The 19,134-nt window shown below is 24.6% G+C and overlaps 5 protein-coding genes across 5 annotated transcripts; 2 read left to right on the forward strand and 3 right to left on the reverse strand. All coding sequences in view use genetic code 6, as the record gives it.

Annotated features, from left to right (window-relative positions):
• Nucleotides 1–3: 3 nt before the first annotated feature.
• Nucleotides 4–495, forward strand: TTHERM_001014719 (hypothetical protein; the record flags this gene model as incomplete). Its single annotated transcript, XM_012799567.1, has 1 exon — nt 4–495. The coding sequence occupies one exon, from the start codon at nt 4–6 to the stop codon at nt 493–495; it is 492 nt and encodes a 163-aa protein (XP_012655021.1).
• Nucleotides 496–1,460: 965 nt separating this feature from the next.
• Nucleotides 1,461–4,041, reverse strand: TTHERM_01014720 (transmembrane protein, putative; the record flags this gene model as incomplete). Its single annotated transcript, XM_001030818.2, has 2 exons — nt 1,461–2,999; nt 3,262–4,041. 2 exons carry the CDS (start codon nt 4,039–4,041, stop codon nt 1,461–1,463), a joined length of 2,319 nt encoding a protein of 772 aa, XP_001030818.2.
• A 1,508-nt stretch (nt 4,042–5,549) lies between these two features.
• Nucleotides 5,550–6,626, reverse strand: TTHERM_01014730 (ankyrin domain protein; the record flags this gene model as incomplete). The annotated part of the gene is made up of 1 exon (XM_001030819.1): nt 5,550–6,626. One exon carries the CDS (start codon nt 6,624–6,626, stop codon nt 5,550–5,552), a length of 1,077 nt encoding a protein of 358 aa, XP_001030819.1.
• A 2,501-nt stretch (nt 6,627–9,127) lies between these two features.
• On the forward strand, nt 9,128–11,980 carry TTHERM_01014750 (chaperone protein DnaK; the record flags this gene model as incomplete). Its single annotated transcript, XM_001030821.2, has 3 exons — nt 9,128–9,186; nt 9,335–9,512; nt 10,262–11,980. 3 exons carry the CDS (start codon nt 9,128–9,130, stop codon nt 11,978–11,980), a joined length of 1,956 nt encoding a protein of 651 aa, XP_001030821.2.
• Nucleotides 11,981–12,958: 978 nt separating this feature from the next.
• Nucleotides 12,959–18,861, reverse strand: TTHERM_01014760 (WD domain, G-beta repeat protein; the record flags this gene model as incomplete). Its single annotated transcript, XM_001030822.2, has 17 exons — nt 12,959–13,324; nt 13,382–13,496; nt 13,558–13,743; nt 13,808–14,015; nt 14,066–14,165; nt 14,234–14,395; nt 14,448–14,621; nt 14,682–14,924; nt 14,982–15,170; nt 15,223–15,550; nt 15,612–16,468; nt 16,527–16,769; nt 16,820–16,936; nt 16,993–17,538; nt 17,973–18,112; nt 18,228–18,399; nt 18,550–18,861. 17 exons carry the CDS (start codon nt 18,859–18,861, stop codon nt 12,959–12,961), a joined length of 4,458 nt encoding a protein of 1,485 aa, XP_001030822.2.
• Nucleotides 18,862–19,134: the final 273 nt, after the last annotated feature.

Consider the following 19,134-nt stretch of genomic DNA (forward strand, 5'->3'; position numbering starts at 1 on the left):
GGAATGCTTTTAACGTTTTTAATACCAGAAAGAGCATGCTAAAATATCTAAAGATATTTATTAAAAAATCGAGAGAGCAAGCTCATAGTTTCCACTTTCTATAATCCAGCTATATCTTTATCTTAAGCCCTTAAAAGTTAATTATAGATGTTAATTACATTTATTTAAATCCCGAAAAACAAGAAAACCCACCAACCATTTTCTTGTTCAAAGCTATCATGCTTTCGCAACCCGATCAATCCTACTAAAAATAAAAAAACTTTTATAATTAACGAAATGAAAAAGTACTTATAAATTGATTCTATCAATCATCCTTCTCCTCTTTTTCTAGTAAAATCATATATTAACTAACATATAAAAAGGAAAAAGCATGAAGATAGGGAGACATTAAAAAAATTAAAAAATATAAAAAATAAGAAAAATAAATAAGAAAAAATATAAAAAAATTAAAGATATTTAAAAAATAATAAAAAATTAAAAAAATTAAAAAATTGAAGAAAAAAAAAACAGTTAAAGAAAAAATTTGAAAATAAAAATTAAGTAAAAAAAACAATAAATAAATTAATAGAATCCAAAATAAAATAAAACACATGAAAAGTAAATTTAATGAAAAAAAAATAAATAAACTAAAACAAATTTAGAAAAATAATATTTGAAATTGAAAACACATTCATAAACACATGCAATAGAGCATTATTTTTAATTTTTGTATAACACCAAAAATATAATCTTTTTTGAATTACATTTTTTTATTTATTTAATTAATGTAAATAAATTTTTTCACAAATTCATATTTTATTTAATCAAATTTATTAAAAGAAATTATTTTTTATGATGATCAATAATTTCATTTTTATAACAATTATAAAAGAAAACAGTAAAGTAAAAATAAAGTAAAATCAAAATTTAATTAAAAGCCTAAATCAAATTTTTAAAAATAATATTTGAAAATTGAAAACAGATTCATAGATTATTTTTATATTAACTTCATAGAAATATTTGTATTTCAATAAAATTTTTTTATTTATTTGATTAAGAATAATACTTTGTAAATTAAAATTATTTCTCAAATTCCTATTTTTTACTTGAATCAAATTACTAAAGCAAAGTATTTGGTTATGATGATATTTAATAATAAAAAAATAATTTATTTTTATTAAAACTATAAGAATAAAAATTAATTTTTTTTCAATTAAATAAATTAAATTTAATCCTAATAAAAACAATTATTTTCAATTATTGTTAAAAAATTCATAAATTAATTGCAATACCAATTTTCATCATTTTAAGTATTAAATTTGAAAATAAAAACGTTTTACAATATTATATATACAGATTCAAAAAGTTTGTATAATAGGAATAAAACAGAATTAGTAAAATAATTTACATCATACAATATAAAATCAAAATTATTTAATTATTATAAAAATATAAATAATTATAAATCTTAATGAAAATTTTCAAACAATAATATTATTATTTTAGTTTTATTTAGAGAAAAACTTTTTGTTAGTGTTGTTGTTCCCATTACTAACAGTACTCTAATTTTACATAGTTGAACGGAATGCAGCATCATTTAGTTAATATGAACTATTTGGGGCAGAGGGATCCAAATTTAAAGAAACCACATTACTTTAAGGTCTGTAAGTATTGTTATTTGATTTTGGTTTTACCATATCTAGATTGTGAACTACACCTTAAGTATCATCATTATGCATTTCGCTTTACATTACAGGAGTTGCTACATTTCTACTTTATAAAGTTAAATTTCCTGTATTTGCTAGTACTGATAAACCTCCTGTTTATTATTACCCCTTCCTTATTGGGGATTATTACATAGTGGAGGCATTTTAAAATGAAGAAGATGTTAAACGATTTTATTACAATTAGCTTAATGGATGATTTGCAGCTTTGTTCTAAAATACAATTGAGTTATTGAGGTTATTTCTATTCTTATTTTAGGCTACATCGTCATCAAATAAATTATTAACAGGTGTATGCTCTATAGTTTATTTTCTTTCAATATAATTATTTTTTTTAGGTGAAACAATTGAGGATCTCATTGGTGAGCTAGGAGACTGATCTTAGCCATCAAAATCATCTCTATAATTTTAAATTTTTTAATTTAAAGTAGGTTACCTATTAATCTAATTTCCTTGTGTATTATAGATATCTCTTTAATACTAATATTCGATATCTGTTTTAACATCCGAGTTTTAGTTTTGTTAATATATTTAATTTTAATTACCATTATTATTTAAAACTTCTTTTAAAGGCACTACTTAATTATTATTATTGCTAGTTATTTATTGTCCTTGATTTGGAAACGAAGCAGTTTTTTATGAATTATATTAAGCATTTTAAATTATTTATGAATTTTACATAGTAATAGAGTTTTGCTTATATAAAACTTAATTATTAGAAGAATTAACATTGTTTACATTCTAGTTAGGAAAAGGAGCTACTTAAGCACTCTAAGCAGACATGCTATTTTATTTTTAAATAACTGAAATAACAGGTTAAGAAGATTATTAGTTAGAAGTTGCAGCTGGAAGAGCGTTCATCTAAGTATGAAGAGGCTGGATAAAGCTGTTCTTTTTAACAAAGGTCTAATTTTACTATGTCTAATAAACTTAAGGTGGTTATTATTGAATTACTTATTCCTGTTAATAGAGCTATTGATTTTGAATCATTGACTGCTAGTGATCCTATCTAATGATACTAGATTAATCATGGGCAATAGATTAATTATGGGGATCTTAAATAATTGAAGTTGCATACACATGCTACCTTTCTTAATCGATTGTTTTTACTCCTGAGAATAATCTTACATCATCTCTGTCCAAAAAAGTTTTTAACTTCATTAAAAATAGCAATATAATCATTTGTAGAATGCTGATGGTAAAATCACCACCTAAAAATAAGTTGCTTAACGGATAGAGCTTTTGACTTGCAATCTAGAAGCAGCTTTATTATGAGTTAGGTTATCCTCTATTGACCTAATTTTAAAAAATAAATATGTTAACTTTAATCTATAAAAATGATTTATTTAATATTTAATCGAAATTAAAATATTTAAATTGAGGTAAAGTTGCTATAATTAATCAATAAACAGCATTTATTAAATAGTAACCATTCAATTTGTTGCTTGGCTATAAATTTTTAATGTTAATATTGATGTAAAATTATTCATTTTAAATATAGCATTGAATGCATATTTATATTTATGAAGAAAATAATAATATTTGAATAATTAATTACGTCTGTAAATAGGTACATTTTACTGACAGAGCATATTCCTGCGCATTTCCATGATGATTCAAGATTTTGTAATAAATTGACAGTGCTTTGAGACAGAGGAGTATACTATTTACATCCTAATGCATTTATAGGACCTGATGGATCAAAATATCCTGCTAATGGATAACTCGATTAAGACTAAGATGAATAATCACATGGACAGTTACCAGAACAAAAATTAGCTTAGGCAGTTTATGAAGCATCTAAAACAGATGATGGCCATATTTTTTAGTAAACCTAGCTGCAAGAATAGGATACAGAACTTGATTGATCTATTGTTTAGATTATTATACCTCCAGCTAATGAGCAAGCTAAAAAGACAAATACAAAGAAAAGAGTGAGCTCTACTTTAATACCAAGCTCAAAATTTTTCATCATTAGCTGAATAAAAGCAAAAAGGGCAAGTCCAAAAATAAAAACGCACAAAATAATATCTGTAATAAAAAGTGCATATGTTTCCGTTGGTTGGCTACCCATCCAACTGCTTCCATCATAGCATGCTCCAACAATACTTAAGATAAATCCTATTAGTGCACCCAACATAATGAAAATCAGTAAAAATTTTATTATTGGGACAATTTGAGTTGGAGCGCATCCACATAATTCTTGATAAACTTTTTAATCGAATCGAGGGTTAGATTTTCCATAGTCAGAGTGTGCTTGTGTGTGATTTAGCATATAATTATTTTGGGACATTTTAAGTGGGTTTGCTTAGCTTTGATTTAAAATAGTAGTATTCATATTAATGTAACTAAGAATCAATGAGTGCGATAATAATTTAGTTTTAGTAGTAGAGGTGTAATAATATGTAGCACTTAAATATTTTAAGAAACTCTGTCAAATTTAGTTTGTTTGAGTGTTAGTAATTAGTTTATGGCTAGTAAATTTTAGGGATGATAAACAAACAAACCTTTTTATTTATTTATTTATTTATTTATGGATATATATTACTAAAATATTAAATATTTAACAAATATTTATATTTCAGGTAGTAAATAATTTATTAATTTGTTTGTCTTTTGATTTTTCTTTTTTTGTTTTTATTTATTTACCAATCATAATCCTAATAAGTAAATTTACAATTAATCAACCAACTATATTTTTCTTATTTATTAATAAAAGTCAAGTTTGTTATGCTTGCTATTTTGCAACCCAAACATACATTTATTCATCTTTCCATGAAATTTTTATTTAACTATTGGTTGGTAAAATTTTCTTTATAAATATATTACATCAATAGTCTTAACAAAAAAGATTTATTAATGTGGTTGTTTACCACTCGTTGTTAAATTTATAATATTACTTTTTCATTAAAGGATTTTGGTGGTTGATTATCAAATTCATTTTTTAATTCTTTGCAAATAATTTAATTTAAATATTTATCTAAAAATTTTATTCTTACTCTATCTCTCAAATTATCTATTCAAATAAAATTATTTTTAAATTAATTTATTAATTAATTCATTAATTCCATTAATTTTTCAAGAATTTATTTTTTTTATTAAAATTTAATTTTTTAAATTATTTATCTTCTGCATATTTTAAAGTAAATTTAAGATAATTTAATCTTCTAGGATATAACTTAGAGTAAATATTTTACAGCCTTAAAAAAAATTAATTAATCAGTGAATTTTAAATTAAAATTTTGGTGTATTTTACTTTTTTTAAGTTTTTTGAAAAAAATATCAGGATTGATTATATAAATCATTTTAAAATTATTTATTTTTAACTTAGTTTGTTTAAAGTAAGACTATAGTATCAATCTAGCATACTAGGATATTATATATCAAAGGGTTTTCAATATTAAAAAACAAAATAAAGACAACAAGTTTGAAATTAAAAATATAATTTGTTTTAGTTTTATTTAATTTAATGAAAAAATATTAGAATCTGTTAATTAAGTAAAATTTATTGTTTGTATTGTTTAAAGATAATATAATCATCCTTCTAAAATATCCATAAAAATAAAATGAAGGTCTTTTATACACTTAAAAGTAAATTTAATAATTAATTAATTTTAAATTAAAAATACTTTTTATTTTGGTTTATGAGAAAAAATCAGAATTTTTTTAGAGTTTTAAATTTTTAAATTTAAACTGAATAAATTTTTTTAATTTAAAAATAATATTTTTATGAATTTTTATTAAAATAATAAATTAATTAAGTGAAATTTTTTTGAATAAATATTTTATCATTTTAGTTTATACAATAATTTAGAAAAGTAAATATTATTTTCTATTATAAATCATTCATTAATATGTTTCAAGGAAAACCTTTGAATATTTATTTAATCCTTTGAAATAGTTAACCATAGTTTAGTCTCTGTCAACAAAACAGAGATCAATACAATTAAGTCCGTCTTTATTTTTGATTCTAGCATCAGATCCATAATCATCTAAGATATAGCACATGTCTAAATCTTTATTTAAAGTTGCAAAATGCAGAGGAGTATTACCAAACTTATCTTAGATGTTTGGCTTTGCTCCTTTTAATAGAAGATATCTTGCACACTCATATTTTTTTTCAATAACAGCATAGTGGAGAGGAGTTTGCTAGTTAGAATTATCAGGTAAATTTACAAATGAAGGATTCTTTTCTAAAAGATAATCCAATACATCAGTAGATTCTAATTAAGCTGCAAGATGAATAGGATCTAAATCAGGTTTTGAATTTCTAACTTATGTAAGTGTCTTTTCAAATAATTTAATTATTTCTATATTACCAGTAACTGTAGCTTCGTGAATTGGATAAAGTCCATTATTATTTTTAACTAAATCATTAGCTCCTTTAGATAAGAAATATTCAATTATTTCAGGAGATTATTTTACAATTGCATAGAAAAGAGGAGTGTCACCATCTTTATTACAAGCGTTCACATCAGAGTTATTTTCAAGGGCAAATTTAACAGCTTCTAAATTACGGTAAAAGGCAGCAATATGTAATAAAGTATTGCCATCTTCGTTTGGTGCAAATATGTTAGCACCAAATTATTAAAGGAATAAAGACATATCTGTAATATTGTTTAAAATTGCAAATGTAGTAGGACTTAATTTTGATGGATTTGAAGTATCATTCAGAACCTTCTCTTTATAATTTATCTTACTTAAAAGTTTTTCAATAGCAACTTTATTTTGCTCACTAATCATAAGGAATAGGAGTCCATATTCATTTATTTTAATGTATTCATATTATTTGAATGTTTTTAATTTAGTAGGAATCTTATCATATTTCTCTTTGTTGTAAATACGTAAAATTTAATCTGTTTTATACACACTCCAATAATGCTTAAGAGAGTCTTTAAAGCTTTAAGTGAATCTTTATATCATTAGTTTATGCCGGATGCTTGCTTTATATTATATTCCTAAATACTTTAAAAAGTCTTCTTTATTAAAATAACAGAGTATCTTTTAAAAGAGTTAATATTCCACAAAGTTATTAATTTTACTTTTTTCAAGAAAAATCTATAGAAAAAAGAATCTTTACTCATCATTCTTAACATTAAGAGATAAATAGATCAATTACTGTGTCAAGTATATGTCTCGATAAATTTTATTTGATATTTAGCATCAAAAATATTTATTTTACTCATGAATGTATCATTGAGAATTTTTTCAAGCTAAACTCAATTAAAATTATTTTTAGTTTATTTATTATATTTGTAGATAAAATTGAACAAAAATTTGATCTGATTTAAATTTACTTTAAAATTTATATAATTTATCTGTTTCCACAATAAAATATTTATTTTTATAAATTTGATAAATAACTCCATTATTTAAGCGTTATTTAAATCATTTTAGATAACTAAAATAATTTATTCTGATAAAAAATTGTACTATTTTCTTTATAATTATGAAATACAGCAAACATTTAAACTTAATTTTATATTTATACTTGGAATTCTACATTTAATACAATTTATAAGTTGAAAACACAAAATAATTATTTTTATACTATATAAACACCCATATACACTCAAATTTTTGGTAAAGTAAGATAATATCATAGAATATTTAAAGGTTTTGTTTACTTATTAAATAAATAACATGTTTAATAAAAACTATTTAAGCTAATATTTTTTATTTTATCTATAAATATTACGTTTAAATACTTTTGTTAATTCATAATGGTCTAAAGAAACAATTTTATGAAAAATAACAATTCCTTTTAGCAAAAGTAATTTAATAATACTTTTGATATAGTTGTGGATTATATAATTCCTGTATTAGATATTCTTTAATGTTAGAAATCCATTAGCGCTTTCTTTTGTTTAGTAGAATTTTAATAAATTTTGTCTCTTACTAATACTTTCAAAGAGACATAGATAAAAAAATATAATTTTGTTTTCTAAGTATAAAAAAGTATGAGGGAAAAAATACAAATAAAAATAGATTATTGGCTATTGAAAAGAATGAGAATAAAATAATAAAAATATTATAATTCTCTTCCTTTTTATATGCATTTAGATAGTTATAAAGTGACTTTGCTAGCTAGAGTTTTGGTAAAAATAACAAAAAGCTAAATTAATTTTCATTAAATTATTTCTGGAAGATTGAATCAGAAATCTAGAATATTCAAAATTATTATTTAAGTTTTTTATTATTAACTTAAAAGATTTAATAACTTTAATTTGATTCTAAAGTTCTATTTTTATTATATATGGCAAATGCTATTAGTAAATCTCTAAAAATAACCTATTTAAAATATTATTTTTGCTTAAAACTTGCATATTTAGAATATTTATAACATTGATTTTTTTTATCTATTCTCAAATCTTATCTCTCTTTTTTGGTTTTTAGCTAGAAATGAATTTTTGATTGTTTTAATGACATTTTTCCACTTTCTTTAGGTGTTTTTATCATTCAATGTTTGCAAATATAATAACCAATTAAAAATAATAATATTCAATTCTTTTTCTTGCTTTGTTTATAACTAATATGGTATCTAATCCTAATTATTCATTTATAAATAAAGCTATTTAAATTTATTTAAAGAGAAAAGATGGTTGGCTTAAGTTGCTTTCTTGAGTAACAAAGATAATTCTATTGATCAACTATTAACAATTATTAAATTAATCAGGAATAGTCTTGATCTAAAATAATGTGATTTCGATAGGTGGGATAGAATAAGAGCTAATTCAGATTAATTAAGTTTTTAATTGGGCAACTTCATGTGAACGTTTGAAAGATTGGCAAACTTAGTCATAAAAAGACGAGGATCAAACCAATATTACAATATATAATGCTATTCAGATTTTCTATGAGATTCATTTTGTAAGAAAGATAAAGTAAGTTAATTAATTATAAAATAATGTGCATACATATCACCTATATAAAAAATTATTGTAAGGGCATAAATTATAATAGATAAATTTTACAATGAAGAAAGCATAAAGTATAATCGAATCAAAATTAACTAAATATAAAAATGATAATAAATATAAAAATCAATTATATTTAAAAGTAAATTTTTAGAAATGTAATTCAGTACAAGAGTGAGTCGTATATTTAGATAGTTAATTATTTAGTTTATATGTAATGAAATAAGTGGGGGAGAAGATATCTTCATATGATAAATCTAATAATATCTTACATAGCTTTTGATATGAAAATTAATTATTAAATACATGAGAAATATTAAGAAATAGGAATGAATTTTTCTTCAAAGAAAAACAAAGAAACAAAAAGAAATTTCTTTATTTTGATTTACTTTGGCTTTAAAATTTATTTTGAGGTGTTAATCATAAAATAATAATAATTTTCATAAAAATCAAATAAATAAAAATCCAAAAAGGAAAAACTGCAAACAAAATAGCTGTCCTTGAAAAATGTTGTCTAAAATTATTCGTAATAACTCCCTCTACAACACCGTTAAGAAGGGTTTCGCGTAAATAAACTACTTTGCTTTAAGATTTTACTTATTTGACTGAGATTTCTCATTTTTAGATGAAAAATTAAATCTTATGCCAAACTATATTTATTGCTAACCAATATTTTAAACTTTTAAAATTAATTTAATTATTATTAATAATTAGCTCTGGCTCTAATAGCATTATCGGTATTGATTTGGGTACCACTAACTCTTGTGTTGCCATTATGGAAGGTAGCGCCCCTAAGATTATTGAAAATGCTGAAGGTTTCAGAACTACTCCCTCTGTCGTTGCTATCCTTCCCGATGGTTCCAGACTTGTTGGTGCTCCCGCTAAGAGATAGGTAAGCTTTATGACTATACTTTACAAATCTTACTTACTCAATCCTACTTCTACTTTGTAGTTTAACTCAAACATTCAAATGATGGCTTTTTATTTTAAGAAGCTTTACATTTTGCAAATATTTTTCATACCACCTCTTCATAAAAGTTTTCAAATTTTTCATGAAAATGCATTAACTTTGAAACAAGAGTTAAATGGAGACTGAGAAGCCCATCATTATCAACTAACATTACTTAAGTTTCAATAAGTTAAGGAATAAATGGAGCAAGCCAATCCATTTCTTATGGTTTTGAAAACATTTCACCAAAAATTTTCTCATATTTACATTCAAGCAGTAAATAAATGGAATGATTGCAAATAATATAATTCTCTTGACAAAGCTTATCAGCTAGCAAGCAATATAAATAAAAGCATGGCATATAAACATTTAACCTATAGGATAAAATAAAGATGGCATAATAAAGTAAGAGCACTTAATATGATAAGAAAAATAAACATGATGTTTACTTCTTTCATTAAGAAGAAAGATCTAAATAACTAAAATTAATTAGGAATAACAAATAAATAAATAATAGATAGTTTATAATTCAAACAAAGATACTTAAATAATCATTATTAATTAATTAATTAGCATTATGTGGTTAAATTAACAAATGTAGAAGCAAGAATTTAAACATATATTTTCACATTCATTTAATCATTAATTAAAAATCCAAAAATCATATCAATAATATTTTTAATTTAAAATAGGCTGTTACTAACCCTGAAAACACTCTTTATGCCACCAAGAGATTGATCGGTAGAAAGTTCGAAGACCCCATGGTCCAAAAGGATGCTAAGCATTTATCTTACAAGGTTGTTAGAAACTCCAACGGTGACGCTTGGGTTGCTGCTTAAGGTAAGAACTACTCTCCCTCTCAAGTTGGTTCCTTCGTCTTAACCAAGATGAAAGAAACTGCTGAAGCTTATTTGGGCAAGAATGTTAAGTAGGCTGTCGTTACTGTCCCTGCTTATTTCAACGATCAATAAAGATAAGCTACCACTGATGCTGGTAAAATCTCTGGTTTGGAAGTTAAGAGAATCATCAACGAACCTACCGCTGCTGCTTTGGCTTACGGTATGGAAAAGACTGGTGGTAAAGTTGTTGCTGTCTATGACTTAGGTGGTGGTACTTTCGATATTTCTATTTTAGAATTAGCTGATGGTGTCTTCGAAGTCAAGGCTACCAATGGTGATACTTCTTGCGGTGGTGAAGATGTTGATGGTATGATCGCTGAATACATCATCAAGGAATTCAAGTCCCAATCTGGTATTGATATTCACTCTGACAAGATGGCTATCCAAAGAGTCAGAGAAGCTGCTGAAAAGGCCAAATGCGAACTCTCCTCCACCAACACCACTGAAATCAACTTGCCTTACTTGACTGCTGATGCTTCTGGACCCAAGCATTGCAACTTATAAATTACTAGAGCTAAATTCGAAAGCTTGTGCGGTGATTTCTTAAAGAAGACCATCAAGCCCTGCGAAATCTGCTTAAAGGACTCCGGTATTTCCAAGGACAAGATTGACGAAGTCATCTTAGTCGGTGGTTCTACTCGTATTCCCATGGTTCAAAAGCTCGTTGCTGACTTCTTCGGTAAGACCCCCAATAAATCCGTCAATCCCGATGAAGCCGTCGCTGCTGGTGCTGCCATCCAAGGTGCTGTCCTCGAAGGTACCGTTAAGGACGTTATTCTTCTCGACGTTACCCCTCTTACCTTAGGTATTGAAACTTATGGTGGTGTCATGACCAAGATGATTGAAAGAAACACTACCATTCCTACCAGAAAATCCTAAGTTTTCTCTACTGCTGGTGACAACTAAACTGTCGTCTCTATCAGAGTCTTCTAAGGTGAAAGACCCATGGTTAAGGATAACAAGCTCCTCGGTAATTTCGATCTTGCTGATATCCCTCCTGCTCCTAAGGGTGTTCCCCAAATCGAAGTTACTTTCGATATTGATTAATCTGGTATCGTCCACGTCACCGCTAAGGATAAGGGTACTGGTAAACAACAAAACGTCGTTATCCAATCTTCTGGTGGTCTCAGCAAGTCTCAAATCGAAGATATGATTAGAGAAGCTGAAGCTCACAAGGAAGAAGATAACAAGAGAAGAGAACTTGTTGACCTCAAGAATGAAGGTGACAAGGTCTATCACAACACTGAAAAGTCCCTCCAAACTCACAAGAGCAAACTTCCTTCTGAAGTTGTTGCTGAAGTCGAAAAGGAACTTGCTGAACTCAAGACCTCCCTTGACAACTCTAACTTAGGATCTGAAGATGTTGAAAAGCTCAAAACTTAAATTCAAAATGTTAACAATGCTGCCCAAAAGATTGGTGAAGCTATTTACAAGAACTCTGGTGCTTCTGAATCTGAAAATCAATAATAAAACTAAGAACATTAACACGAAGAAGAAAACAAGCGTCAATGAGATGTTTGAATTTCTTAAATAATTTAAAACTTTTTAAAGTGTAATCTAAATTAATAAATTTAATATCTATAAACAAAAATTTTTGTCTAATTGTTCAATACATGTTTAAAACTACCTATTCTTGACATTTCCCTCATTTCTTTTAATTCCTACCATTCCTTATTTACTTAGTTACTTGCATATTTTTCAATTTAATTGGATTTGTTAAAATGAAACTTAATGCAATTAGTTAGGAAATTATAAACAGCTAATTATATTTCTTTTTTATCATATTTAAATAAAATTTATTTAAGAAACTTTATTTCATTGTATTTAGCAAATCGAATAAATCAATATATTCTTTAAATAGATTATATAATTGTTTGATGCTTAATTTTTTATGATATTATCAACACTGATATTCAAAATAAATATCTAAAATTTACATATTAATGATTATATTATTTACTAATAAATTAATTATAAAAAATAATTTGAGATTTGTGGTAATTTTGATCTTTCTAAAATGAATAAGAAAAAAATAAAATAAATATCACTCTTTAAAATACTTTAAAAATCTAATATCAAATTTAGTTATATCGAAAATCTGATATTTATGCATAGTTCTAGTATTTAATTATTGTTTTAGATAGATATTTTGTTTATAAATATAAGTTAAATAAAAAATATTCTGAATGCTTTAGTTTAATTATTTTAAACTTTTTTAGACAATTAAAAATAAAATAAAAAACAATTTTAGTTTATTCATAAAATGAAGACTTAAAATTCATAATAATTTTGGGTATTTAAAAATAAGTAAGCAAAGATGTTTTTATATAAAATAAAGGAATTAAGTTCAATATTTTTTTTAATAATTAATCGAAGTAATATTATTTGTAAATTTGTTAAAAAGTTAATTTATATTATGACTACTAAAACAAATAAGAAATGTATAATACTTTTGAAACAAGAGAATATTAAAGTTTTAAATCATATACTTCATGAAATATTTACAGGGTAGCTTTCGTTTCCAAAATTTATAGTTAGTCTTCTATCACTTTAGTCCCAACTTATATTAACTCTACTACCTTTTTTAAGTAAGGCTTCGTACTCTTATCTTGGTATTTGTATATTTTTGGAAGGAGTGCCATTCATATTTAATATAGAACTAAAGAATCCTGTTGATCCAACTTTCCATATTCTCAGAATGAAATCTTCAGAACTAAAGGAAGCTATGTGCTTTCCACTGTTATCAAAACTAACACTTTTAACCTCACCTACATGACCAGCAAGTACTCTCCATTTAACTGCAGTTCTCAGGTCATAAATAAATATTTGATTTTAGTTTGTTCCTACAGCGAATTTCTAATAATTGATAAAATTTAATTAAAATTATTTATAAAAATAAAACAATTAAGTTACTTGAGACTACTGATGGAAAGATATGCTTGGATAAATTTTAAAGATGGCTTATAAAGCATTTGTTGCAGGTTAATGGCAAATTCTTCTATACTCTGGATTATTAGGATCCAAAGACCTGTTTTAGATTTAAAGATTAGATAAATTAAACCAAGTTTTAATATTAATTTATTAATTACTTTAATATTATTTCAATAAAAATTGGAAGTTTATTTCTAGCACTTTCTGATTAAACTTTTATATAATTTCTAATTATATCTATTATTGAGCATGGGTATAAAGGATGTCTGTCTTTATTTTCTATTTCACGGCTGACTATTTGCAAAAATTCATTTTAGCATACATTTACCAAAGAAATAATTGTCCTAATTTTTTTTTAATTAAAATTTTAATTCTAAAATTTAAAAAGAAATGAAGTTTGTTTTGTACTTTATTGTCATTAATTTCATCCTCTTTCTTATATTTTATGGTTATTTTAAAAATTAATCTAGGTATATTGCTTTTTTAAGTTGAGTTCTGGGTATATCCTTCAAATTTCTTAAGTATTCATTGGAAGTGTTGTAATGGAAGTAAATAAAGATTAAGTTAGAAACTAGATCTCTATAATTATCTATAAAGTCTTTCCATAAGTTAATTCCTATTCATTTAAATTTTAAATTAATTTTTAATTAAACTTTTTATGTTTACCTTCAGTTAGAATCTTCATACATGGAGCCACTAAATTGGGATTTTTTAAACAATTAGTTAATTCAACACCTTTAACTATTCTCTTGATGCACTCAGTCATCTTTTTTGTTTAAATGAAAAAGATTAATAGAATTAATTATTTAAAAATGGAATATAATGAATAGTTACATCTCCAACTTAACTGTTTGAGAAAATGTTAGTGTATGTGATCATCAGCAACCAAGTTATTTCAGAAACTGAGAATTGTATTTCATCTTTTTCTTTCAAATACTGTAGGTTATAATTGAATAATTCTGAACACAATTTAGTATATTGTAAGCTATCTTCATCCTATTTAATATATTTAATTAAAGAAATTATTTCTTAGATTAATAACTACTACCTTATAGACTAATGAGTTGATCATTAAATTTGAAGAAGAGCTCATAACCTCATTCGAATCATCTATGCAAAACCTAGACAAAATTTACAAACTTAAGCTTTTAAAATGAGGGTGAACTCTCTTTTTATTTTTTGTAAACAAATTTGCAACTTCTAACATGCTTTTGTATGTTTCCTAAAAAAAATTTACAAAAAAAAATAATTCAAATTATTGAATTTTTTATCATTTATTTACTTCACTATTTTTGAATACACCTAAAATCATTAAATGCAAAATAATACTTAATGCCTAAATAGAAGACAAATAGCTTGAAGTTGAATATTAGGAATCCTTCTCTAATGAAAAAGAGAAGCATTAACCCATACCAGGTGATCCAATTATGTAATTAAATACAGGCTTTTTATGATTGATATATTTAGCCATGTTGAGATCTGCTTTGTTTCCCCATGGATAAACGAATGGAATGTATGAAAATATCTTTTTTATATGAAATAAATTAATTAAATCTCTTGAAAAATAATATTAATTTTTTACTTGGTGTGCTTCCGGATCATGAGCTGTTTCAAATATATCTACTATTTGTTGATTGTGCTTTTTTACATCTACGAATAAAATATAAGCTTAATTTGAGTAAGTTTGCTATTTCAGCCTATTAAGTTTTAATTTAAGGATACTCATCCCATTTTTGCTATTTCTACTTTGATAGATCATACCTTTTAATTACTTTTTAATTTATTTATTTTTTTAGTTTATCTTTTTTTGATTAAATTTTTACTTAAATCATCCATAGTAAGCTGAGTTACTCTTCTGGTGAATGCTTTTAATCTCTAAGTTCTCCAAGCTATTCATAAATCAATAGTGTGGTTCTTGATTTGTTGGATGATTCATCATTGAAATTTATTGTGTCGTCATAGTGCCTTTAGTTAAACTCTAAAACTGAATGTACTTTAGAAATCGTTTCTTCATGTATCTTTTTATATGTTGAGTATTTATTTAGACCTCTTTGAGTTTAAAAATTATCTTAAATTAGTCCTTCAACATCAAATAAGCTTGAATAGTTGATAAATGTTCCAGTTTTTTCAAATCTTTAGCTGCCCATAGACCTTTTAAAATTTATAAACAGATTAAATTTAATTTTAAATAAATAAGTAAACGCTATATTACCAGAAATTCACTTGCCCTTCGCTTGTAAGAATGATGAAATAATCAGATATGGGATTAAAGTATAATCCATAAATAGAACTTTTATTAGAATTAAGCTTAAAATCAATTTATTTTAGCTTTGTGTTGTAAATGATAACTGAATTATTTGTTAAAATAAAGCAGAGAGTATTTTTAAGATATTTTTGAGAATCTTTGATAACTTCTTAATTAGCAGGATCTTTTAATATACTATTGACAATTTTAGGTTTCATGATATGCTTTATTGGAGCTGAAAATACTTCACTGAACTTAGGAAGAGCAGATAGATCTATTATATTTAATTTCCCTTTAAAGTTGATATCAGGTTTAATAATCTACTCCTCCGAAGATTATAGTTGAAGAACTGCAGATCTACCAGAAGCACTAGAAATGATTAAATAACCTTTCTTATACTCTAAGAAAGTGATTGGGCTTTTGTAGTCGAAATTATAATACAGCATATCAAACATCTCTTTATCGTCTGAATAAAGTAAAGGAATACCTACAACTTTACCACTCTCAGTTCCGAAGAAATAAAAGGGGTTTTTATCATCTAAAAAATCCATAGAACTAATTGTAATTTTTTCATCTCCATATTTTTCTTCAAGATATTATCCATACTTTAAATAGAAGAATTGATTAAAGATTCTGTCTTTGTCTACAAGACGATTTTCGCTGTTAAATAAAGAAATTATTTGCTTTTGCTCTGGTTGAGTAAACAAAAACTAAGTAAAATCTATCTTTTTGTATATACTATCTTAAAGACTATTTTCATTGAATACTATTCTAATATCTGATTGGCAAATCATATTATTTTTATCACTTTCTTCTTAAAGAGGCTTTTATTGTAAAATATTAGTAATGAATAAATGAATTCCTTTAAAAATTTTTATTTACTTCTGAAGCAAAATTAATATATTTTAATTAATAAATTGAGTTCTTGATAATATCAAAGTGCTTTAAAAATGAGTAAGTAGCCATTTGTGACTTCTGTTATTCAAATTAAAATAAAAGGCTGTGATAAGGCTCAAATCCAATAACATCAAACTTTAATTAATTGTCTTTATAATCTTGGTCAATTTAAATTCCCTTCAAAATTTCAACAAGTTGCATGCTTAGCTTTCCTTTTAAAGAGTTTTCCTAATTTTAAATATTGGTTTAGGTCGAACATAAAAGCTAAAACTTTTTACATTTTTAGAATAACTGAATGATGCATAATCAAAAGAATAATCTTTGTCTATTGAAACTACATTAAATTCTGATAGCATTTCTATGTCCTTTAATCCTATTAATTAACATGTGCCATCCTATTTAATATCAAAATTTTAATTTCTTATTCTTATTAATTTGAATAAAATTTAACCTTCAAGGATAACAAAATATATTGTTGCTCATGGTAATATATATACTCTGCGCCATTATAAATATAATTTTTTTCTAATTCTGGATTATCTTTAACTTATTTTGGCAAATCTATCTTATAACTAATTTTTTGTTTAAGTCTTTGATAAGTAGGTGCTGCTTTTTTTCTAGAAGCACCAAAAATAATGTCATCAGTTTTTTAGAAGTGCATTTTTAGATTACTTTAGTTAGATATTGAAAATGGTTATGGTTATGTCTGTTCTGGTTTTTTCTCTTCCTATGGAAGTTCATGAATTAGCCTATAAAGTTCATCAGCTTTTTAAAATAACACTTTTTTAGGATATATAAATAGTATGAAGGGTATATTCTACATAATGAGCATTTTAACAAGTTATTACTTAGAGCTTGTTATTTTCACTTTATTTATAAGCTTACACTTAGCATTTTTAATTTATTTCTCATACTCTATTTAATTTCTTACATACTTACTGTAAACACTATACTCGTTCTACTGGTACTCAGAAATCTTTAGGCAATACAATATATTCTATTAAGTAAAAGTTTATTAAAAACTGTTTATAAATAATAATTTAAAACTTAAAAAATTGTTTGAGTAACTTTAAAACGCAAAAGTAATATTTGCTACCACATTAACAAGCTTTTTAATAAGTTTATAAGTAATTTTTGTATTATTTTATAAGCTTATAAATATTTTTTCTATTATTTAAAATAACACTATCAAACTAAAACATACAAAGAGTAAAATATCTTTTCATTTTTTCTATAACTAAAGTTTATTAAAAATGAAAAATCTCCTAGATGTAAAATAATATATTGATTGTTGAAATTAGTGATAGATTGATCGATAGATAGATAGCAGGTAGAATACCAAAGAAAGCAAAAAATTGAAAACTTAAAATTTACAAATTTTTATTTTTTGAATAAAAAAAGAAAAGATATTATTTTTTAGTTGATATTTACCTAATCGTCTACTACATACATCTCGCTTTTTTCATAAACAACTTATATATCTCTAACCATGGTACTTTTTTCATCAATGCTAAAGCAAGCTACGCTTTTTAATTTCCATACATCAAGTATTTCAACTCCCTTACCATTTCCTATTTAAATACAAAAATAAAAATGAATAAGCAATTTTGATTAAAATGATCAGATTATTAAACATGTTTTATTATCTTTATACTTCTTTGCTTTATTTAATTTAAAATGATTTACCTGCTACTGCAAAAAACCTATTTGAACTAGGAGTTATTGGAACACATAAGTTTATATTAGAGCTTTTAAAAGTTGCATGTGAAGAAATATTAATACATCTACCATCTCTCAAATCCCAAATTCTAACTCTGTTGTCTTGATGAATACTTAAAATGCAGTAATGAGAATTATCCTAATTATTTTAAAGACACAAATTACTTTTATTTATACCTAACAAATGGTCAATATCTTTTAAAAGTTCAAATAATATTGTTTATTCTTTACTAATAATGTATCATTTATTATAAAATCTCTATTTGCATCAATAATAACATTAATTTACAATTTCGTGATTTATGGGATTCTTTATTAACTGCAAACATGTAACTTATCCGACAGTCTATGAAAGACAAGGAGTTAAATACCTTATAGGCTCTAAATATGATGGATGTTCTTTCACTAATGGCGAAGAAGCGCTATTATTTGATTACTCATCTGCTAATCCTTCATGACTATGTATTCTCCAAATAATAATATCACCATTTAAGCCTCCAGTAACTAATCTTCTTTCTTCTGGGATTGAAAGATAATGAGTAACTCTATGGTAGTTAGTCAACTATGTTTTCATGCAAATAGGCAAAAGAAGGTTTGGCATTTCTAACTTTTATTGCTTTTATCTATTAATTAACTATTGAAAACTATTTCTAACTTATAAAATATATCAATATTTGATTAAATAATATTCTTAGGCTATTTATATTTTGATTGATTTTATTTATTACAAATTTAATTTAATTATCAGGATTGTATAAGGGTATTAGATGTATAAATGTGTGTATGTACAAAGGTGCGTACCTTTTATTTATAATAAAATCACAAATAATTAAAAATACAAATAAATATTTTAACTAAAATAATTCAAAAAGTA

The sequence above is a fragment of the Tetrahymena thermophila genome, assembly GCF_000189635.1.
Source record: "Tetrahymena thermophila SB210 genomic scaffold scf_8254457, whole genome shotgun sequence".
In the NCBI taxonomy this organism is placed as follows: domain Eukaryota; phylum Ciliophora; class Oligohymenophorea; order Hymenostomatida; family Tetrahymenidae; genus Tetrahymena; species Tetrahymena thermophila.